Source organism: Scyliorhinus torazame, chromosome 7 (genome assembly GCF_047496885.1).
Source record: "Scyliorhinus torazame isolate Kashiwa2021f chromosome 7, sScyTor2.1, whole genome shotgun sequence".
Taxonomy (NCBI): domain Eukaryota; kingdom Metazoa; phylum Chordata; class Chondrichthyes; order Carcharhiniformes; family Scyliorhinidae; genus Scyliorhinus; species Scyliorhinus torazame.
Window position 1 is genome coordinate 39,846,669 of NC_092713.1, and position 24,370 is coordinate 39,871,038.

Below are 24,370 nucleotides of genomic sequence, written 5' to 3' on the forward strand. Positions count from 1 at the left end.
GAGGGGCTAGGCCGGCGGCGGACGAATTTCCGCCCCGCCAGCTGGCGGAAAAGGCCTTTGGTGCCCCGCCAGCTGGCGCGGAAATGACATCTCCGGGCGGCGCATGCGCGGGAGCGTCAGCGGCCGCTGACAGCATTCCCGCGCATGCGCAGTGGAGGGAGTCTCTTCTGCCTCCGCCATGGTGGAGACCGTGGCGGAGGTGGAAGGGAAAGAGTGCCCCCACGGCACAGGCCCGCCCGCGGATTGTGTGTGTGCGTGTGTGCGTGTGTGCGTGTGTGCGTGTGTGTGTGCGTGCGTGCGTGCGTGCGTGCGTGCGTGCGTGCGTGCGTGCGTGCGTGCGACAGACAGAGACACACACTGGGCAACCCCAGCCCGGCAGTGCCACATGGGCTTCTTGGCAGTGCCAGGCTGGCACTCAGGTGGCACTGCCAGGGTACCCAAATGGCACCAGCAGTGCCAGGGCAACACCTTGCTCAAAGGGCATGCAGCTAGGGGCCCATGATCCCCTTGGAGAATCCCATAAGTGTTGTTGCATCTGGTCCCCATTTGTGGGGACCAGTTCTGAACGGCGCTCGCCCAAGGTCTCCAAGACGAAGGGGTTGAATCCCAAAACCTCAGGTACCTCGGGATTTGCTAAAAAGTGATCCCGCCCGTTGTGTTGAATCTCGTGAGGCGCTGCAAGCTGGGTAAATTCCGCGAGCGAGGTCTTCTGGCTTTCAATGGTCATGCTCCAACATAGCGAGCTGCTTTCCCGGTGCAGTGAGACCATTGGATCACGCCGAGGAGTAGCTATTCTAAACTATGATTGATAGATTTTTGTTAGATATTAGAGGTTACAGAACCAAGGTAGATAAATTGAGTTAAGATACAGATCATCCATGATCTAATTAGATGACAGAGCAGCATTGAGGCTGAATTGCCTACCTCTGCTCCTATGTTCATCTTTGGACAACTATCGGTCAAAAGGAGCGAGGCCTCTACACAGGTTTGAGGGGTGGAATCTGCCCTAATTTGTCAAAGTGTCAGGCTCCCACAGAAATCTGACGTGTAAAACTCCAGTTGCACAGACCAGTTTTCTCTTGGAATCTTGTGCCTCTTTGAGTGGCCGTGATTTATGCCGTCACTCTGGCAGGGTGGGGCGTGGCCTCACAGAGCCGGGAATAGACGCCAAAGGGATCTGGACGCCACCTTAAAGGGGTGCCCCGATCAGTGCTGCAGCCGAACGGCCGTAGCCCACACCACCGAGGTATAAGGGGCTCTTCTCCCGCAACCCCCCCACCAACCCCAACCCACCTCGACATTTGTCACCGGCAACCTACCCCCCCCCTCGCCCCACTTATCGCAAGACATACATCACTGGCAACGCTCCACCCTTGGAAAATCATTGCTGGCAAACCGCACCCCCCCGCCCCCCTTTGATGGCATCCCCCACCCTCAGTGTCTACGCTCTCGTGTCCCCCCCACCCACCTCCCATACATCGACACGTACCCCCATGAGACCTGCACTAGAGCCTGCCCTTGGCATTACCCCCAGAACAAGTTGGCACTGTGAACCTGGCACTGCCAATGTGTGTCAGGCATGTCCCATTTTCCAAGGCTCCCCCCCGCCCCCAAACACCCTGGCCCAGCTTGTTGTAAAGTCACATCGGCTTGGTATGAATATTTAATTGGGGGGGGGGGTGCGCTGCTAATATCAATTAAATTAATTAAAATGTATCAATACGGGGTCATGGCCCTTGAGGGCGAGAATCTCGTGACGTCCCCAGCGAGGGGCAGTGAAAATCGAGAAACAAGGGACGCGATTCTCCGACCCCCCCACCAGGTCGGAGAATTGCCGGGGGCCGGCGTGAATCCCACCCCCGCCATGTCGCGAATTCTCCGCCACCAGTGATTCGGCGGGGGCGGGAATCGCGCCGCGCTGGTCGGCGGGAATGCCCCGGCGATTCTCCGGTCCGCGATGGGCCGAAGTCCCGCCGCTGTCAACCCATGCCAGCTGGCGTGGATTGAACCACCTTTGGGACGGCGGGACACGGCGGCGCGGGTGGGCTCCAGGGTCCTGGGGGGGGCGCGGGGCGATCTGGCCCCTAGGGGTGCCCCCACGGTGGCCTGGCCCGCGATCGGGGCCCACCGATCTGCGGGCGGGCCTGTGCCGTGGGGGCATTCTTTTCCTTCCGCCTTCGCCATGGTCTCCACTATGGCAGAGGTGGAAGAGACCCCCTCCACTGCGCATGCGCGGGGATGCCGTGAGCGGCCGCTGACGCTCCCGCGCATGCGCCGCCCGGCAAAGTCATTTCCGCGCCGGCTGGCGGGGCACCAAAGGCCTTTTCCGCCAGCTGGCAGGGCGGAAATCAGTCCGGCGCGGGCCTAGCCCCTCAAGGTAAGGGCTCAGCCCCTCAAAATGTGGAGAATTCCGCACCTTTGGGGCGGCGCGATGCCAGACTGATTCGCACCGTTTTTGGCGCCGGTCGGTGGACATCGTGCCAATTACGGAGAATCCCGCCGATGATCTCTCTGCCGAGAATCATGTTTCCCAATTTTTGCAATATTTACCATTAGCGCTCCGAGTGCGGCTTCAAGATTGCGCCCAAAGTCTTTACGAACATTCAAATTAGGAGCAGGAGCAGACGATTTTGCCCTTTGAGTTTGCTCCATCATTCACTAAGAGAATTGTTGATCTGATGCCTCAATGTCACTATCCCACCTACCCCCAATACCCTTAGGTCCTTGACCAACAAGGAACTCAAGCTCTCTTTCCTTTTAAAATAGTCAATGAGCCTACCTCTACTGCTCTCTGATGTAAAGAGTTCCACAGACCTATGACTATATGAGAGCAAAGAGTCTCCTCATCCCTGTGTTAAATGGAGGACCCCTGATTTTTACAGTGTGGTCCCCCTGTTCTGGTCTCCCTCACAAGGGGGAAACATTCTTTCACCATACACTTTGGCAGGCCCCTCTCAGAACCTTTACGTGGCACAGAATCACAGGCTCTTGGGGAGTAACCCCAATGATGCCATGAAAAGAACATTTGTTTCCCTAGATATAAACAAGATTAGAAGTGGTCTTCCGATATGTGAGGAGTGTTTTCCTTTGAGTGACAGTGATGACGTGCCAGAGCAGGCAAACGTTCATTTTTTGCTCTACAAAAAATCGATTTCTCTCAGTGACGTACTAAAGTGGCACGAGCTACAGTGAAGTTGTGAACATCTGTTCAGAACTATAGACATTGTTGCACCAGTGAGATGAAAAAACAAATGTCGGTCTGTTTTTATTATTGTCTCATCTTTGTCTGTCCTTTTCCCTTTATGACAGCAGAAGTCCCTGGTTTGTAGAGGATCTAGAATGGCCACGTTTGGCCAGCCCATCAGCATTACTTTATCTGCTGTTTTACATGTCGCTGGTGCTGATGAAGTGGAATTACAGCCGCGGCGAATGTTTTCTGTTTGGCTCTGCTGCATTCACACAAGCTCCAAGGAAACACTTGTCTGGTTGTTGTATTACATGCAGGAGGCAGATTCTTGTCTGAAATAATAAGCTGTTGTGCATTAATAGCTAGTTAAAAGTAATCAATCCTATTGGTTGACATACAGATTCTAATTCCTGCTGGAATCTTGTGTCCATAGATACTATCTCTGTTATTATATAGGCAAACGTTGCTTGACTATCTCAGGGACATCAAGAAGTTTTGAAATATGCTTTATAAATGCTGTTGTGTTTTTTTTTTCTTCACTTGGATGGGTGGAACCAAACCATTCAGAATGTAACAATGATTAACATTACCCTACCAAGGGTGCATCAGTAGGCCTGGTAACATCCTCCACCAGCAGCCATTGGCAACAAATGCAGGTTTGCCAGTGTCACGCAGATTCCAAGAATAGATTTTAATATATGGAGCAACCAATGTGCACACTGAGAAAAAAACAAAGTGCAAATGAAATGAATGACCAGTTAATGCTATTCTTTGTTGGTGCTTCTTGAGGTGTATATATCTCTCTGTCTGAGTTGGCTCAGTTTACATCAGTAACACTTGGTGTTGAGTTCTACCTTACCTTTAAACAAGAGTCCTTGGTTTAAGATCTCATCTGAGAGATGGCGACCCTGATTTTTTTTATGTGGAGGAAGGAGAGGGTGCAGAATGTCTGAAAAACCTGGCAGTCTGAGAGATGCGCGATCAATTACACTCAAGACGAAGTGATTTCATAACTGAAGGCTTTAATCTACTAGAACCTGTTCCCCAGCAGCTTCGGTGCAGAAAGTGAAGGCTGCTGGGACGGCACCGTTTCTTATACTCCACCTGTCAGGGTGGAGCTACGTACAACAGCCAATGGTAGACTCCTGGGTCTAACCAATGGTCATCAGCCTCTTAGGTACCGCAATATCTGGTACTACCACATTGAGTAAACTGAGCTTGACGATGGGACCTCATTGTCACTTTATGGATGCCTTTCCCACCCAAGAATTAGACAACATGGCCATTGTGCTGGAGGGAAGACCAGCAGTAGGAAGCTGGTCTTGGGGACCCTTGGAAAGCAGGAAGTGGCCATCCTTCATGGCTTGTGGTGGGCTGAGGATATTGGACCTGGAGTGGGGCAGCACGGTAGCCTTGTGGATAGCACAATTGCTTCACAGCACCAGGGTCCCAGGTTCGATTCCGGCTTGGGTCACTGTCTGTGCGGAGTCTGCACATCCTCCCCGTGTGTGCGTGGGTTTCCTCCGGGTGCTCCGGTTTCCTCCCACAGTCCAAAGATGTGCGGGTTAGGTGGATTGGACATGATAAATTGCCCTTAGTGTCCAAAATTGCCCTTAGTGTTTCGTGGGGTTACTGGGTTATGGGGATAGGGTGGCGGTGTTGACCTTGGGTAGGGTGCTCTTTCCAAGAGCCGGTGCAGACCCGATGGGCCGAATGGCCTCCTTCTGCACTGTAAATTCTATGATGACAATCTATGATGAGTGAGGGAAGATTACCAACCGATTGGGGGAATACTTTAGTAGTGGGCATATCTACAGGCTTCCTTTAGGAGTTAGGGGTGGGGTTGAGGGATGGGTTTACAGGGGAAGCACTCCTGTTTTTCCTGGCCCAGAAGGAGTGTTTGAAAAGCTACTACCTCATGGAATGGACAATTCCCACCTCCCTTTTCTGACCGGTTTCCAGACCCCGAAGAAACCAGCAGCAGTGAATTTTAAATTGACTCTGCTTTGTACTGTGGAGGCCTGATTTAAATATGTTAATTAAATATCCCACCTCTCCAGGGATGCAACAAAACCCTTGGGCGGGGGGGGGTGGAGAAAGGGCAACAGATGTGATTGCGGTGGATTAGTGTCACAATTCACAAATTTCTCAGTTTAACTTTTCCTAAGACCCTCTCCCACCTGTTTGGACGATTGAGTGTTTGGGAGGGACTGTTAATATTGAGACTGCTACCTCCAAAATACAGCACTCCCCCAGTCCTACACTGAAATAGGTTCCTAGAATAAATGCTCAAGTCCTTGGAACATGGCTTCAACCCATAACCACCTGATTGAGAGGGGAGTGATGATTTATGTGGAGATTTGCCCAGGATTTAGTGGGGTTCCAGTACTATAAGTATTTAGTCCTATTTCGTGGTATATGAGCTGAAAAGAATGAATCCGCCCAGGGTGTTTGCATTTTCCAAGGCCTGCCAGCAGTCTCGGAGTTCAAAATGTCCCATCCCATTTCTAGTCTATTGTCTGGTGTAATAGGCTGCGCAGAATTTCGGGACAGTTGGTCTGACTTTTTCGTTGGGAAGTAGTTAAATGGCCTTTTGCTTCCTCTGTCAACTTGAGACTGCACATGAAACACAACCAGCTTTGCCTAGAGTTGACTCTTAGCACAGGGCTAAATCGCTGGCTTTGAAAGCAGACCAAGGCAGGCCAGCCAGCAGCATGGTTCAATTCCCGTAACAGCCTCCCCGAACAGGTGCCGGAATGTGGCGACTAGGGGCTTTTCACAGTAACTTCATTTGAAGCCTACTTGTGACAATAAGTGATTTTCATTCACCTTGTGTGACAAAGTAATGCATGCTTCACTCCCCTGCTGCTTTACCATCTCGTAAAACCTCTGCATGTTTCTTCATCAAAGCCAAGAAATGAGTCTTACAAATTGTTGTTGCCAAGGCCTAACTATCACCAGTAGTGATATTTAATGAAATAGCAAAGCAGTTTGCAAATCTGTTGCAGTTAACCGTAACCGTTTGACTGCCAGGAGTGGAATTTGAACATTCATGGCTCAGCCATTTAGTGATAGTGAAACACAAACAATTGTGGGCAGCACGGTAGCACAAGTGGGGACAGCACGGCAGCACAAGTGGATAGCACTGTGACTTCACAGCGCCAGGGTCCCAGGTTCAATCCCCCCTCTGGGTCACTGTCTGTGTGGAGTCTGCACGTTCTCCCCGTGTCTGCATGGGTTTCCTCCGGGTGCTCCGGTTTCCTCCCACAGTCCAAAGACGTGCAGGTTAGGTGGATTGGCCACGATAAATTGCCCTTAGTGTCCAAAAAAAAGGTTAGGAGAGGTTATTGGTTTACGGGGATAGGGTGGAAGTGAGGGCTTAAGTGGGCCGGTGCAGACTCAATGGGCCGAATGGCCTCCTTCTGCACTATGTTCTATGTTTCTTCGTTACCTTAATATAAATCATAGGCATCTTAGAAAATACGAATCAACAAAATATGAAAAATTAAATATTTATTTTCAATAGCCTGTTTTTCTTTATTCCTAGTTCTGTTTTTCACCCATTCTTTTTTATTTTATTTTACCTTTTGACCTTTTTGTAATGTTAACTAATGTATTTTTTTAATGAAGGGAGCCCTTTTTTTCCTGTCTCCTCAGATGTGAGTTTACAAACAAAACATTACACCTTGATTTGCTGAAATCTGGTTTCGAAGGCAATTAGCTGTACCTGCAAATTGAACCCCAGTAATCAAGAGAATCACCTTGTCACGTCACGCTAGTTAAACAATCTCTATCACTGGATCAGCTGTCTTATTAGTGGTCATGGTGGTACTGCAAAGATAAATAAGGGAATTTTATAGTTCTTTTGCTAATTAATAAACAGCCGGTGTATTTTCAGTGGTTAAATAGTCCTATTACAATGGTGACACATTGGTTAGCACTGCTGCCTCACAGCACCAGGGACCTGGGTTCAGTACTGACCTCGGGTGACTGTCTGGGTGGAGTTTGCATGTTCTACCCGTGTCTGCCTGGGTTTCATCCGGGTGCACCGGTTTCCTCCCACAGACCAAAGATGTGCAGGTTAGATGGATTGGCTAGGCGGGGGAAGTAGAGACGAGGTAGAGTGCTCTTTCGGAGGGTCAGTAGGGATGTGATGCGCCAAATAGCCTCCTTCTGTAGGGATTCTATGGATTTCCTGTGTAAGGTCTAGTTAGCTAAAGGCACAGTTGCCAATGGTGAGTGGGGGCATCTGGGGTGGGGGGGGGGGGGGGGGTAGACTGTGAAGGGACAAGGGACCAGATTTACAGGAACAGGGAATTTTATAAGGATTTTAGGGTTGGTTCAGGTAGTAGGGATAGGGAGGAGAAAGGCTAAAAGGGTGAGACTTGAAAGCATTTGAGGACTGGGAGCAAATAGCAGTGCTGGAGACAGGTGAGCAGGACTTGGTGCGGGACAGGACACAGGCAGGAGCTTTGAAGAGTTGAAGCTTACAATGTGCTGAGACTATAACAGGGTGTGGATCATTGTCTGCGAACTGCTTCTGGAGATATGAGAGTTCCTTCTTTCTTTTCCTAACTTTCGCCTTTTCTTTTTACAGCAGTTTAAAGATTTTTGTTTTGAATTCCATTAGCATTTGCTTATCGCTTCAGCGAATTGTGACTGTATTAAATTTCTATTGTACATTTAATTGTAGGGCCAATCTAGAAAACAGTTTGAAATAGACACTCCTTCATGCTTTGTTTCCACTGAAAACATAATAGATTGGAACTGGATTCCATAGTGAGGGGTATATAGTTTTGTGTTTGTCTTTAATCTTATTAAATTTGGTAACTTCAGAACTCTGCCAGACTGTATATATTCACTGTGCAGCTTTATGTCAAAATAAAATAAAGACCAATGAAAAAGATGGTTCCTTCAGCTAGGACTGGCGATTACTGAACTTATATCAAAGTCTCCAACCACAATGTAAGCTAATTAAAAAGGACAGGACTGTCGGCCAGATTTCTGAAAAACTGACATCTGTTGGAAATTAAATCAAGCCTCACAACGCCAGAGACCCGGTTTCAATTCCTGCCTTGGGTGACTGGAGTTTACACATTCTCCGCCTATCTGCGTGAGCTTCCTCTGGATGCTCCGGTTTCCTCCCAGTCCAAAGATGTGCAGGTTAGGGGAATTGGCCATTCTAAATTGCCCCTTAGTGTCCAGGGATGGGAAGGTTAGGTTACGGGGATAGGGTGAGGTGGACGGAGTGGACCTAGGTAGGGTGTTCTTTCGGAGGGTCCGTGCAGACTCGATGGGCCGAATGGCCTCTTCCTCTACTCTGTAGGAATTCTATGGGATTTTCTAACCCGTGTATATCAAATTCACTAATATAACTTACGGTTCATAAAAAAATTGACTTTATTGCCATACATAATATTTAGACATTAATTTCTGTTCAAAGAGATTCTGTTAGCTTTTTCAGTAAAATTTACATTTTTATGATTGATCAGAATGAAAAAATTTACATATTTTGGCATCCATATTGATACACTAAAAGAGACATTCATAACGACTTGAACCAGACTGTTTATTTCTAAATGAAGATCTGACTGGTGCAGCCAATGAGAGTCACTGATAATAGAAAACAACCTGAAGGTTATTTGGGAATAGCAATAATTTACATGACACACTAGGAGCTTTCACAATTACTATAATTATAATCTTTCCCAAGAGTTCAGTGAGTTTGTCTTGTAGGTAGCTGCACAATGTAAATCAGGACAGTTCTAGCTTTGGTCTCGAATCAGCCTTTAATTAGCTGGATTCAAGAAGGGTGACAGTAGGAGGAGGGTGACAGTAGGGGCTCTAAACTTCACCTGAAAGCTCCAACTTTGAGATTGAAAAATAGCCAGGATTCCTGGTTTTGAGCACTTGCTGGTAATCCTTATGTGTGGCGATTGTTGAGGCAAGGATTGAGTTTGGTGCCACCTCTCCTCCTGCCAACACTGACTGCCAAGGCTTGCACTTGAATGATAGGCACTTGTGCAAGGCAATGGAGGCTGGAACGGTACCCTAGCAAGGAGTCCACCTCCATCAGCATTGATATCTCTATGATTTTGATACCTTCCGACTTACTTTATCCAAGGCTTAGCTTACTGACCTTCTGAGCTTCATCATTCATTCCAACTCACCCAACGTCCCCTGCCCTGCAATAGGCCTCTACTTCCCCATGATTCCTGCAATCAACAACCTGGAATGGCTCCGTATACACCCCCAAAACAAATCGTAATTGTTTTTGTTTGCTTATAAATCCTCCCGTGGACCTATATATCGTTCCACCCTCTTTGCATTTCAAAGCGTTTTCTTTTAGTCGCCTCTCAATTCATCTCATCGCTGTTTTACGTATGTTTCTCCTCTGTGAAGTGTCAGGGATGTTTTGCCTTCTCCTTAAAGATAAAATATTAGTTTTCCTACATTTATATATTTATTGAGAATATTTTCCTGCTTTTAGGTTATTGCCAACTGCAACCACGTCCGCCACTTGTACATTTGAAATGCGAATACCTCGATGCAGAAACAATTATCATTTCATCACACTTGTTAAATACCACACTTGGTTCAAGTGAAGAAACCGCAACATGTATGAATGAAGAGCAGTTCAGTAGCCCAGAAGGTAAGTATCCTCCTTGTCAGCAAATTGAAGCCAAAGATCTGGACAAGAGTGCTAATCCTTCTCAGAATACAACCAAATCATTATCCAGAGGATGTACATCTGCACCTTCAATAAGAAAACATCCAAATTGGCAGCAAAACAGTAATATTCAAACTGCAACCTGTTCCAACAGTAAGTGTGCTAAGCAAGTCTTACCCATGCCGAACCATGGACTACCTGGCAATCATTTGAAAGATCGGGGGCAAGTCCCGCAGTCAAGGGCAGAAATTTCCGAGTATGGCGAACGCTGCAATAACAGCCCCTATAAATGCCAAGTTTATAAGCTGGCAACAACAAAACAACTGTTCAAATTGGAAAGGAGACCATTCAACAATTTAAAAATTGAAAGGAAAAATAAATGTTTGGACGCCTGCAGTGAAGAAAAGACTAACCACAAAGAAGAACAATTTCAAGTCAAAGGAACAGTGTGCAAAGAAAATGCTCAATCAAGGATGTTAAACAGCGTAAAAGATGGCATTGCATGCTGCACAACAATTAAGAAAAGTGAAGACGGCAGTTGTATGAGAGGCAGTGCTATCGACAAACAAATCAACAGTAAAAACATTCAGGATTCTGACAACTCTGATGCAGGTTTATCAGTCAGGTGTCTGACAATATGTCCTTTACAGCCAACACTTGACTTGGCTAGAGAAGAAATTAATGCGCACTCATATAAACCTGGCAGTGGAAAACGTGATCTCACACATGACATTCTTCAGGGCTTATCCAAAGAAGGAATGCAGTGGAAACGTCAACATTATCAGCTTTCTACAATCAGCCTGATGGAAGATGAGAATGCATCAGTGGAAGCACCAAAATTCATTGCACAGCCTGAGCGACAGAAGGTTGGAGGAACAAAGCCGGTGGTGAGCACATTTTCGTATTAATTTACAGCATGGAATGTGAAACTTAGACTTGTAGGATTCTTAGGGGGCTTGACAGGATAGATGCTGAGAGGCTATTTCTCTGGTCGGAGAGCCTGGAACAATGGGCTATAATTTCAGAGTAAGGGGGTCACCCATTTAAGACGGAGATGAGGAGGAATTTCTTCTCTGTGAGAATTGTGGATCTGCTGAATTCTTTACTGCAGAGAGCTGTCGAGGGTGGGTCATTAAGTACGTTCAAGGCTGAGATCTTGTAATCAGTCAGGGAATCAAGGGTTAGGGGAATAAAGTGGGAAATTGGAGTTGTGAATTATTATGCCAGATCAGTCATGGTCTCGTTGAGTGGCCGAGCAGACACAGTGGGCCGAATGGCCTACTTCTTCTGCGTCTTCTATAGAGGGATATGGGCCAAATGCTGGCAAATGGGGTTAGCTTAGATGGGCTTTTTGGTTGGCATGGACCAGTTTAGGCCGAAGGGCCTGTCTCCATGCCGTAGATTCTATGATTCTTGTGTCGCTTATCACAAGTGATCAATTTCTAGCCACTGGCCAATCTCACAACTTATTTTTTTTACCTATTATTTTTGCCTGGTCTTCAGCCTTTATGTATCTGAAGCCTTTCTAAATACTGGCACTGCACTGGCATAATGAGTCCAATGGCCCTTTTTCCCCCTGATCATTCTACAATTGGCAGCACGGTAGCACAGTTGCTTCACAGCTCCAGGGTCCCAGGTTCGATTCCCGGCTTGACTCACTGTCTGTGCGGAGTCTGCACGTTCTCCCCGTGTCTGCGTGAGTTTCCTCTGGGTGCTCCAGTTTCCTCCCACAGTCCAAAGTTGTACAGGTTAGGTGGATTCGCCATGCTAAATTGCCCTTAGTGCCAAAAAGGTTAGGTGGTGTTAATGGCTTATGGGGATAGTGTGGGCTTGGGTAAGATGCTCTTTCCAAGGGCTGGAGCAGACCCGATGGGCCGAATGGCCTCCATCTGCACTGTAAATTCTATGAATTCTATGCAGCATGGTGGACTGTTTTAATTAGCTGCGACACACAGTGAATGCTGGTTTAATGATCTGCAATGCACAACATAACGCCTCAGTCCAGCAATCTATATGGATTCAACTTTTACCTCAAACTTATTGAGGTTCCACTACCACGCCCAAACACTGTCGATTTCATGTTGCTTTTTTTAAAATACAAAATCTATTCCTTCCAAGTTCAAAATAAGAGACATAAGTTATTAGATTTCTCTGAGATCACTGTCATGTATAATTTTATCTCGCAAATTTCTCAGGTTCTGATCAATGTCTGAATGTGATATACATAATTAATTTTCACAAGTGCACAAAGGTTAAACAAACTGGTGACTGAGTTACAAATAAATAAAACACCTCAAAAAGAGATCACATTTTCTTTGCTTTCCTTCTTAAGACTGCTTATTGACATCCAAGACTGGATAAGCAGAAATTTCCTCCAATTAAATTTTGGAATGACAGAAGCCATTGATTTAGTCCCCGCTTCAAACTCCATTTCCTAGCTGACTTCGTCCCTCTCCCTGACAACCATCTTGGATTAAGCCTTGATGTCACATTTGATCCAGAGAGGAGCTTCCGATCTCCTATTTACTAAGATTATCTATTTACACCTCCATTGTGGTGCTAGACTTCGCTCTTGTCTCAGCACATTGCTGCTGACACCTTAATTCAAGACTTGGTTATTTCCAGACTCAACTATTCCAATGCACTCCTGGTTGGTATCCCACATTCTATGCTCCATAAACCTGAGGTCATCCAAAGCACTGCTGGCCCATGTCTTAACTCACAGCAAGTCCCATTCCCCTGTGCATACTGACCTACATTGGCATTCAGTCAAGCAACATCTTGATTTTAAAATTCCAGTCCTTTTTTCCAAAACCCACCATTGCCTTGGCCCTCCCTATCACTGTAAATATCCTCCAACCTCACAACCTTGCCAGATGCCTGCACTCCTCTAATTCAAGCCTCTTCCCAATGATAACTTCTGCCATTGCTACCCAAGCGTTCAGTTACCTAGACCCCACGATCTGAAAATCCCTCCCTACACCTCTCTGGTGCCTCACTTGTATTCTTCCTGAGACACTCCTTTAAACCTCCCTCTTTAAACAAGTTTTTAGCCATTAGACCTAATATTTACTCATGTGACTTGGTATCATGTTTTGTTTTATAATGCTCCTTTGAAACAAATTCTCATTTAATTACTGCTGCTGTTTAAGCTGTTGCTGTGGTAATGTTCAGGACCTTGTCTGTCTTTAATGGTAAATATGCTCACATATTGAAGCAAGTTAGCAGTGGTGTTTCTATGTCCATATAAAGAGAGGTAAAAAAGTAACCTGAGCAATGTTTTCCACTGAGCACGTTACAGAGACTGTCAGTTGGCTTCCTTCTAGCTGTTTAGTCCCCTGGTTGTAACAATTTGAAGTCACATTACAATAACAGCAGTACTTCTTTTTTCCTTTTGTAAACAGGCTACAGCAGTGCTTCTTCCTGCGTTCCGCCCGCATCCTTTTAAAAAACTGCTTCAGCAAAATAAGGGAACCACGAAGTTTCAAAATCAAGCAAAATGCCTACAGGTAATGCACGTTAAAGTCCAGTTTATTAATTTGTATCAAAAATGTTAAAGCATATTTATATCATGATTTCAACCAATTTTGTTCTGCTCTTGGATTTAAAATTATGGTCACTATTTCTTTCATTTGTGTACTGTTTTGTTTCATATTTCTGTTGGAACATGTTTTGTTTTGGCAATTAAATTTAAAACTGGTTAAATTCCAAATAATGAAGAAAGAGATCAAATATTATTTTTTTAAATAAAGAACTGTACCTGGGTGTCACATTTCTAAAGTATTTCAAACAAATATTCTGTTTGTACCTATTGTATCTAATGGAAACATGTTATTTAACTTGAAACCCATGGAAAACACATTTTCACATTGAACATCTTGTTAAAAATGTTGGTTCTTAAAATTTGATTGACACTTGGATGCAATTTGATATCCACTTAATATTACATTAGAATTTTATAAATCATAGTTAAGTGTATAAATACAGAATGTAATGCAACATTGTTCGCTGATCGCCGATACAGAAGATAGTTAATTTGATATCTAAATATTGCATTTTTGTCTTGCAGGAAAATAATTCTATTAAATTGTACCATTGCACTTCACACACACCAGATGAGCAGTCAGTTCAAAACATAGCAGAGATGGCATCACCTGAAAATCATATTACTACATCTCAATTATTGCACACTACCAGAGACGGAATGCACCAAAACCAGGATACAATCCAAATAAACAGGTATTTCTTTTATCTGTGTCAAACATTAGTCCATATGTACAAATATGTTCAATAGCTATGTTGCCAACCTGGCTGAATTGTTTTATTATCAAACTCTGTTGTTACATTTTGTAGCCTTTTAAAGGAAAACCGCAGAACAAAAGAAATTACCAGCAAACATCTCAAAGAAGTCTTATTTCTGTACTTACAAAAGACAAAGGAAATGCATTAAGCTGGAAACGTAACTTGTAAAAAGAAAAATTGTATAATTCCAATAACTTTTACAAACAGTGTTCAATAGATTTATCTCATGATACCAGTTCTTTTAAGAATTCCTTGATATGTATGTATGTATGTGTGTGTGTACATTTGCATGATTTACCGAGTGACATGTGATAGCAACATTATTACAAAGAAACATAAATAATGTTTAAAAATGTGGGTTTTACCTAGGAATTTGGAAGGGATATGATTTTTCAAGACTTTTTATTCCTCGAGCATTACTCCCGTCTGCATAGTAACTCCCGTCTTTCTTACTACTTGATTGTAAAGAACTCGGCTATGCTGTATACGTGTGTGCAGGTTTGACTTGTCTTGCTGGCGTCTCCATTGATTTCTTTGTTTGACCCTTATGAAACTCACTGTCGAGTGAACTACACAGATAACAAAAATTGCTTCAATGACTGTCACCATTGCAAGTTCGAGGATAGCTATAATCAAGATGGTGAAGGCCAGGAATTCCAACATAATTTTAATAAACATTATATAGCCAATAATAATTTTCAATCATACTGGTAAATTACAGTTCAGTGTATTTTTTTTTTGAATATTTACTACATTACAGTATGTCAAAATTGTAATTTTATAAAATATAAGAATCTGTACCAAATCATATAAAGAGTGGTTAAAGGATAATGCATCAGTACAGTTCAAACATGTCCTGACTCTACTCTTCTGAAGGCAGTGACATATGCTGGGTTTTGTTTCCATGGGTATTGTTTCCATGGGTATTGGTGGAACGTCCCGTTCACCACTAAGGTGGTTGGTAATCTTTTGTCAACCGAGATAATGATGCTCAATGCAAAGTTAATGGGTTGGATGCATCAGAGTTGAGCCTGAACATTCTCTTTTCTGATAGGTCTAAGATGCAGGAGGTCTTGTGACACAGTGGTAGCATCCTTATATCTGGACCAGTGGCTCAGGATTTAAGTCCGACACTAGGACATGTTGGCCACGAAAGGAGTGTTCATAACACAGTCCAACAGCTCAGGAGTCCTTCCACCACTTCCCCCACTATTCCCCCAAAAGGGGAAAAAGTGTGTGTGTGTATGTGTGTGTGTGAAGATGCACTTAAAAAAAATTAAGAACTGGGATTGAAATGGGAAGTGACAGCACATTACCTAACTTATTACCTACTGAGCTCATGCGAGAGCTAATATTATGATCCTTATTCAATTGTTACGAAAATGCCAGGAAGGTGCTTTAATGTAACTGTTTATCAACCCACTTTGTTGAATGTTGTTTGGAGGACATATTGAAAGCAGAATGTAATTTAATTCACAATATGTTACTTTTGTAATTGTTTTGGATAGCAAAACAATCTATCTTATACATATATTATGCTATTTATAAAATTGTATTCACTATAAAATTTGGTAAATAATTACAGCCTTATTTATATTTTAATGGGACAGAAGAGTGGCTGATAGTCTCTACCAAAATGGAAATTCAAATAAGGCAGTATCTTGCACACTGGATTGTACAGTAAAAAAAGATCCAACATAATTGCAGAATTAAAGTAAAGCCTTACTGTGTTGTCCAGCTTTGAGTTACTTTTTCACACTCACTGTAGTAACAGAAAGAAAATTTACTGACAGCCATAAGGACAAAGAATAATGAGTTTTATAAATCACAATGCTTTTCATGCAGTATTGCTTAACAAATATTCAGTATTTCTTGCAGCACAAAGAATACAAAATAGGCATTTCTTTCAAAAAGATTCCTGTATACATTTTGTTTTTGTTTTTTTTTAAAAAAGCATTAATTGCACCTGAAAGTTTAGGACAGCTTATGTGTTTCATGGTTTAGCAATAACCAGAAAATGTTGGAACATTAGTCTGTGCAAGGGGGGAAAAAAAGAGACACAGATTAATGCCAAATCTGTGCAAGGGGGGGGAAAAAGAGACACAGATTAATGCCAAATATATACTTTCTGTCCCTCCAAAATGGTGCAATGTGCTTGAATTACTACAAATGTCCTGTTTACTACCAAAATCACTTTTATCTTGTGAAGGAATGACCAGTATGCTGAAGGTGTCATGTTAAGTGATACTGTATCTTGGAATTCATCCCAAACGTGATCATTGAAAGGTAAATAATGAAGATGCCCAATGTGCAGGACCAAGCTTCAGGTTGAAGATCATGTGACTTCTGCAAATGCGTGATTCTGCAAAATGGAAAATAGTGAACTTAATTCCATTATCACTGAGTGCAAAGATATGTATTTTATAGTTACTCAGTAAGTAAGCAGGTTACACTCACATCTTGCATTTAACCTACTTGTCGTTTAAAAAAAAACATTGATAAAAAGTAAATTTCAAATTTATGTTTGCTGTATCAACCCATTCATCGTTTTTCAGTGTGCTATTATAAATGTTATAAATTCATTTGCTTGGAGGCCTGATTCAGAAATAAAAATCTTAATTTAATAGGTATAACTATAAATCTGAAGTCTGCATGCAGCAGTAGATAATACTGTTGCCTTTCATTGTTTAAATATTTAGGTTATCAAATCTGTTTAAATGACAACATTCTGCTGAGTGTATTATCCAGTTTGTTAAAGTGCCTGAGAAATGCCTCCCCTGATTGAGAACTATAGGTATAGATAACCTCTGTAACATTGCTATTTCCAATTGGCACAAAGTTATAACAGTGCAGAAAATATTAAAGCACTTCATAATTCCAATATGGGCACTTCAGATAATCAAAAACAGTAGAGAATTAAGTAGCTGGTTGCTAATCCTTGCAAGAATGACTGCAGGTAGGGTTCCCACACCAGCTGTCGAGCCTCTCGATACCAGACAGTAAATCAGGTTGTTATGGGGCATTGGCAGTTGAAGAATAATTCAACCCAACGGATATTGGAAGATCAGCATTTTCATAAAAAACTTGACTGCATCTCATTCAAATGTCCTATGCGCCTTGTTATGGAGGTTGCATACACTGCCTTCTTCAACCAACAATCAGTCCAGCTAACATGGGTTATGCCTGATGAGTGGCATCCTTCTGCAATTCATTCATCTTCCCAGTTGAGGCTACTTGGATCTAAGTTTAAAATGTCTGTGTGTGGTAGAGCTGGAACTTGAGGGCAAGAATTCCAGGAAGTAGCTGAAGATTTCGGGGTCATGGTTCACAATTATGATGGGCAACAAGAAAAATTGATTTTGGTTATAGTAGACGAGCTTTGGAGTACTAGACTTCTTTTTCTAGAGATTCTTAATCTGTCCCATTTGTTTCAGTCTGAGTAACCCGCAGTTTAGACTATTGGCAGGAAGAGAAGGAGGCACTATTAACTTCACCACAATGTTAGAATTCTGTCTATCGTTTTGCCAGATTCTCTTGAATTATAGAGATTGGAAGAGGGTGGTAACATGCTCCTTCCCGCCCCTTTCCCTTCCCCCAACCCATCTCATGAAATGGCAATGTACACAGATTTTCAAATTCAGGAGGAAAATATGGCAGCTCTCTGTATTCTCTCCCAAGGCCAGTTGATGACTTAACTGCTGAAGAATACGATCAGTAGTTTCATGCACAATTTGCTGATGAGGCTGGACCATGTTCCAGCTAAACCAATTTTCCAGACAGATAGCAGAGCAGGCAACAAGGGTTTGCACAAACGCATCCTTACACTGGGACTTGGACCTTCCATCCATTTGCATGAGGTACTAGATCACTGCAGTATTGTGTGTGCCAATCAGAACTGAATGAGCTTTTAGATGGAAAGTTGCAACATCACTCTTGAATACCGACAGGCCCAACACTGAGTTCTGGTGTCTTTGTCATTGGAATGCATTGGATGCATAATTGAGCATCTATAACAAGGAGGGCATCTGGAATGGAAAGCACTTGTAATGCCACACATCTGCTACTATATATTTCTAATTGTGCCACCACTGGGAGGTTACAACAGATGAAGTGTTTTGTACTGTCTGTTTATTGCCCAGTCTTAATTGCCCTTGAGAAGGTGGTGCCACCTTCTTGAACTTCTGTAGTCCATGTGGTGTCGATAACCGACAGTGCTGTTCGGAAGCAAGTTCCAAGATTTTGATCCAGTGACAGCGAAGGAACGGTGATATAGTTCCAAATCAGGATGGTGTGTGGCTTGGAGGGGAATATGAAATGGCGGCGTTCCCATGCATCTGCTGTCCTTGTCCTTCGAGGTGGTAGCGGTCGCAGGTTTAGAGGACGCTGTCGAAGGAGCCGTGGTGAGTAGCTGCGGTGGATCTGGTAGATGGTACAACTGTGAAAGGAATAGAAAACTGTCAACATTGCGCACCTAACTGAGAGCTGGAAAGGTTCCATGCTGGCACTGTGGGTGTGTAAAATGAACCAACGTTCTAGTCCGGTGTGGTACAAGGTTTGTGAAATTCTGCAATGTAGCCTTTGGGGGGGGGGGGGGTGGGGGGGGTAGCTCTTCCTGTTTCAGTTTGGGGTCGTTTTTCAGTTTGGGGTCTGTCTTTGATGAAATATTGCAGTTACATTTCACCCAAAATATGACTTATACCCCTAATGAGTCCAAATTATCTAAGAGACTGAAATTCAAGTCAATTTGTGTTTTGCTACAAAGGAGATTGATGAATAAATGCAAACTTTAACAACTTAGTCATGTAATTATCGTTAAAAGGCCCTTGGTAAAACAATTTCTTGTAGAGGTAAGTTTATAAGAATAAGAGGGGATCTCATTGAAGCGTATGAGTTCTGACAGGGCTGGACAGACTGGATATAGGGATGATGTTTCCTCTGGCTGGGGGGAGGGTCTAGAAAAAGGGGCCACAATCTCAGGATTTAGCCTAGGCCATTTAGGGCTGAGATTAGGAGAAACATCTTCTCTCGGAGGGTGGCAAACCCATGGCATTCTCGACCACACAAGGCTGTGGAAGCCCAATCACAATGTAAATAAGAAATAAATTGATTTCTACACACAAAAGGCAGAGGTGTATGGGGAGAGAACGGGAGAAAGTTGTTGAAATAGAGGATCAGCCATGATCACGCCTTGATGGGCTGAATGGCCTAGCCCTTCTTTCTATGTTTCTGTGTAAGGGAAATGAAAGTACTTTCCATCTATACTCAGAAATAATGATTGGTTTGCTATTGAGAGTTAACAGCTGGCCAACATTCTTGCTTGGACTTGTAAATGGCAAGCGTCACCCAAGGGCCGGGCAATGACCATCTCCAACAAGAGAGGATCTAACTATCACCACTTGACATTCAATGGATTTTCATTGCTTTATCCCCCATTACCATTGCCCCAAAACTGATGTGACCATCCATATAAATACTGTTGATATTTTGGCAGTTCAGAAGCTGGGAATGCTGCAGCGACAAACTCACCTCACTCCGCAAAGCATGATGTGAAGATGCCGGCATTGGACTGGGGTGAGCACAGTAAGAAGCCTTGCAACACCAGGTTAAAGTCCCACCAGGTTTGTTTCGAATCACTAGCTTTCGGAGCACTGCTCCTTCCTCAGGTGAAAGGACCTGAGGAAGGAGCAGTGCTCTGAAAGCTAGTGATCTGAAACAACCTGTTGGACTTTAACCTGGTGTTGTAAGACTTCTTACTGTGCTCTCCCCAAAGCATGTTCACCATGTACAAGGAGTGTAATGGAATACTCCTCCACTTGCCTGGATGAGTGCAGTGCAAACAACACCCAAGAAGCTCGACACCATCCAGGACAAAGCAGTCTGCTTGATTGGCACCTCATCCGCCATCTTATATATTAATTCCTTCCATGATAAATGTACAATGGCGCCATTGTACATTATCTACAAGATGCACACCGGCAACTCACCAAGGCTCCTCTGACAGCACCCTCCAAATCCGTGACCTCTGCCACCTAGAAGAACAAGGGCAACAAATGCATGGAACACACCATTTGCAAGTTTCCCTCCAAGCCACACATCATCCTGACTTGGAAATATGTCACCATTCCTTCACTGTCTCTGGGCGAAAATCCTGGAACTCCCTCCCTAACAGCACTGTGGGTATACCCACACCACATGGACTGCAGACGTTCAAGAAGGTGACTCACCACCACCACCTCAAGGGCAATTAAGGATGGACAATAAATGCTCGTCTAGACAGTGATGCCCACAACCTAAGGAAATAATTTTTAAAAACTAAGGGTGTAAGGAAAGTAGGTAAGAACACAGTTTTCAGTACAAGAGCTAGGATGTGGGATGCAATTTAGCCACCGTTGCGCCGGCGTGGATTTGGGTGTGCCAGTTAAATATGGGAGAGGCCAAAATCGGGTTCGAATCAGTTTGCCACCCCACTAGCCCGCTCCTGTTTGCAGGTTCTGGATCCCGCCCAAACAGGGCGAGAAGTTAATTCACCCATTAGCACCGATCTCCATCTCATTAGAGAGATGGAAGTCCAATGTAACGGGCTCCCATGAATTAACCAGCTCCCCAGTGAGAGATCATACAGACGTCATTAGGTACTCCTTTATAACTGATTTGATTTGATTGATTGTCACATGTACCGGAGTACAGTGAAAAGTGTTTTTCTGAGGCCGAGGAACGTACAAAGTACGTACATAGTAGACACAAGAATAAAAGCATTAAACTGGCGCAATGGCTGCTGAGGGGGTGAGTAGATATTTCCATTGGAGGTACCCGGTGTGCCACCCTGTTCTGCCCACTGCAATTGTGTGACGCGCAAGAGTCAGGAAGGAATCCGAGGAACTGAACTCTGCCATCCTCTCCCTAGTGGCAGGCAGCAGGTCGGCCTCCAGCGCTTCCTCCTCCTGCACGGTGCCCATAGGACCATGGGATGGAGGGGCAGCTGGAGGAGTCATCCGGCTTTGCCAGCCCTGGTGGCTCCCCATTGTCTACACAATGGCGTTGACACCCTCAGCGATGGTTCTCAGTGGCCATGCTCTGTAGTGCCCCACCAATGTTCACCTGTGTCTGGGACTTCTCTCAGCGACTCGGACGCGATGTCAAGGCCCTCACCCATGGCTGTCACTGGATAAGCCGTGCCTTGGTCACCACCACTCAGCACCCGGGGAAGTAGTGTCATAGTTGTATTGTCGCTGGACTAGTAATCCAGAGACCCAGGGCAATGCTTTGGGGTCCTGAGTTCGAATCGCACTATGACAGATGGTGAAATGTGAATGCAATAAAAATAAATCTGAATTTAAAAGTCTAATGATGACCATGAAATCATTGCCGATTGTTGTAAAAATCCATCTGGTTCACTAATGTCCTTCAGGGAAGGAAATCTGCTGTCCTTACCCGGTCTGGCCTGCATGTGACTCTTAACTGCCCCACTTAAATTACCGAGCAAGCACTTGGTTCAAGGGCAATTAGGGATAGGAAACAAATGGTGGCCCAGTCAGTGACGCCCACATCCCAAGAACAAATTTTTAAAAGCACTGGCATCGTGCTCCAGGTTCTCCACTGCGGTTGCCAGCTTAGCAGTGTTGGCCTCGGGCCACACATTGCTGGCGCCACCTCCTGAGCCCGTAGCCTTTGGGACACCTCCAATTGCTGGAGTATCGCTTACATCCCCTCCTGAATTTCACACCATGCCTTAGTGTCTGCATCAGCTCCAGGATAACCTTATCCGGAGGCTTGGCATCTGACTGGGACGCAGTCCTCAGATCCAGCAGATCTCCGACTGCTGACTCCCTTGGATATTCCTACTGCCACCTGAGCATCAGGAACTGTGTGGTACTCGCCAGATTGTGCCCCAGAAGCTTGCCCACTAATGTCGCTCACTGAAGTGTGTGTGTCTCTGCGCTGGTGGAAGGTGAGGATGATAGCTGTGTCACATCAATTATGAAGGGCATGGACAGGGTGGATAGGGAGCAGCTGTTCCCCTTAGTTGAATGGTCCGTTTCGAGGGGTCACAGGTTCAAGATGAGGGGCAGGAGGTTTAGGGGGTATTTGAGAAAAATCTTTTAATTCACTGTCTGGAAGGGTGATAGAGGCAGGTTACCTCACATCCTTTAAGAAATACCTGGATGAATTGGACATTCTGAATTCTCCCTCTGTGTACCTGAACAGGCGCCGGAGTGTGGCGACCAGGGGATTTTCACAGTAACTTCATTGCAGTGTTAATGTAAGCCTACGTGTGACAATAATAAAGATTATTATTATTATGATGATCACTTGGCATGTCATAACATTCAAGATAAGTGCAACGTGCTGGCAAATGGGATTAGGTAGGCAGATCAGGTGTCTTTAAGTGTCCGTACTGACTCGATGGGCCGAAGGGCCACTTCTGCACTGTATTATTTTGTGATCAATGGTGGTCTCCTCGGAGCTTTCTCGAGGTGTTCTCTTGGGTGCCGTTCGGGGGCAACTCCAAATGGCCCTGCCCCATCAGTTGGAGATCCTGTGAGACAATGGCCATGTGGTCAGTGAGAGGGAAGGATAATTTTGTCTGACATGAACACTACATGTGAGACAGGTCATATGTGTGAAGGGGCAGTGGACCCTCACCACAGCGGCGCAGGACAACCTCACTGTCGGTGACTGCTCTCTTCTCTGTCATTTCCGCAATCTCCAGGGCCCGCTGCTCCTAAGGGGTGAGGAATCCGATATCTGCAATCCATTGCCTGTCTGGGCCATTTCACACTTGTTCCGGTTAGTTGCATTCATTATGCTTCAATTTATCCGCTGCGGAAACCCTCATCAAACCTTTGTTACCTCTGGACTCCACTATTCTGATACTGCTATTCTACTTTCACCCTCCCTAAATCTGAGGTCATCCAACGCTCTGGTGCCTGTACCCCAATTCTCACCAACTCCCATTCTCCCATCTGTCCTGTTCGTGTTGCCCCCTCGTCGACTCCCATTCTGCTGGCCTTAATTTTCAAATTCTCATCCGGGTGTTCAAAATCATTCACGACTCCCACCCTACCACATCTCTGCAAACTCCTCCAGCCCAACATCAGACGAATTTGCTGTCAATATAAAAGTAAGTCTAATGTTGGTCTCTTGCTATCTATGCATAAATGTTACAGCAATTGCAAGCAAGGAGCAGATGCATGGTAAAATGTCAATATCCAAAAGGTAGCTATCCAAGTTGTGGATTCCAAGCTTAGCTTTGGGAAAAGAACATTTTGCTGTCTGCCTTACCGTTGACCTGTATTGTATGGCATGAAATGAAATGAAATGAAAATCGCTTATTGTCACAAGTAGGCTTCAAATGAGGTTACTGTGAAAAGCCCCTGGTCGCCACATTCCGGCGCCTGTTCGGGGAGGCTGGTACGGGAAGTTATGTATTTCATGATACCTACCAATTAAACATGCCACAGCAAGCACCCTTTTCTCAATGTAACAATTGATAATGAATGCCCTCCCCGGTACAGAATGAGGGGGATGGGGCCTCATTTCTTCAGGCATTAATTGTTGTTGACGATCTGAATGTTCTGTTTTGAATTTATTTTTTATTTTTCCATACTGTCTCTTTTTTTTCTTTCTTAATGCAACCTTTATTTTCATCTCCAAGCCTGATTTGAAAAATGAATTCACTCATTCTAATTAGCATTTCTATCTCAGTTTTTGCACTGTTAATTTTGCCATATTTCAATTTGATTGGCTAATGAGATAGCCTATTCTTTCGGGTCTCTTATACAGGCGCCGGAGTGTTGCGACCAGGGGATTTTCACAGTAACTTCATTGCAGTGTTAATGTAAGCCTACGTGTGACAATAATAAAGATTAATAATCCCCTCACAGCACCATTTCACCTCACACTTTAAGCATTAGTCAGACTAAAATAACTGAAATAACCTAAAAGTGCAAGATGTCTTTAGGTGTCTTTAGATGAAAAGCTTCAGCAAAATGGGGGCCTAATCGTGTTTTTACACTTTGTGCATTTCAAATAGTAAATTGGAAAGCTTTTTGCATGTAGAAATTCTGCATCTTAAGTGTAGAGATCCTGCACCTTAAGCAGGGAGAGGCACACCATTGATGATCACATTTTAAATTAAATTAAATGGCCACTCGTTATTAATATTCAATGTAGATTAACATAAACATTTTTTTCCATTGTAGTGTAACTAA

At 44.3% G+C, this 24,370-nt stretch overlaps 2 protein-coding genes across 6 annotated transcripts in view; one reads left to right on the top strand and one right to left on the bottom strand.

Annotated features, from left to right (window-relative positions):
- LOC140426155 (uncharacterized) overlaps positions 1 to 16,495 on the top strand; it is a 37,933-nt gene extending 21,438 nt beyond the window's left edge. For 2 of the 3 annotated variants that reach the window (XM_072510573.1, XM_072510575.1), the window contains exons 3-6: positions 9,678 to 10,744; positions 13,262 to 13,366; positions 13,927 to 14,096; positions 14,211 to 15,891. In XM_072510573.1, coding sequence (XP_072366674.1) covers positions 9,678 to 10,744; positions 13,262 to 13,366; positions 13,927 to 14,096; positions 14,211 to 14,307 — 1,439 coding nt within the window. In that variant the 3' untranslated portion in view covers positions 14,308 to 15,891. Of the gene's footprint in view, positions 1 to 9,677; positions 10,745 to 13,261; positions 13,367 to 13,926; positions 14,097 to 14,210; positions 15,892 to 16,368 lie in introns of those variants that run through there. The other variant, XM_072510574.1, reaches the window with a different exon arrangement.
- Positions 16,372 to 24,370, bottom strand: part of LOC140426156 (phospholipid phosphatase-related protein type 5-like) — a 186,260-nt gene continuing 178,261 nt past the window's right edge. The window contains exons 6-7 of one of the 3 annotated variants that reach the window (XM_072510576.1): positions 20,144 to 20,188; positions 16,749 to 18,594 (exon numbers count right to left, since the gene is read on the bottom strand). In XM_072510576.1, coding sequence (XP_072366677.1) covers positions 18,301 to 18,594; positions 20,144 to 20,188 — 339 coding nt within the window. In that variant the 3' untranslated portion in view covers positions 16,749 to 18,300. Of the gene's footprint in view, positions 16,522 to 16,748; positions 18,595 to 20,143; positions 20,189 to 24,370 lie in introns of those variants that run through there. The other 2 variants (XM_072510578.1, XM_072510577.1) reach the window with 2 other exon arrangements.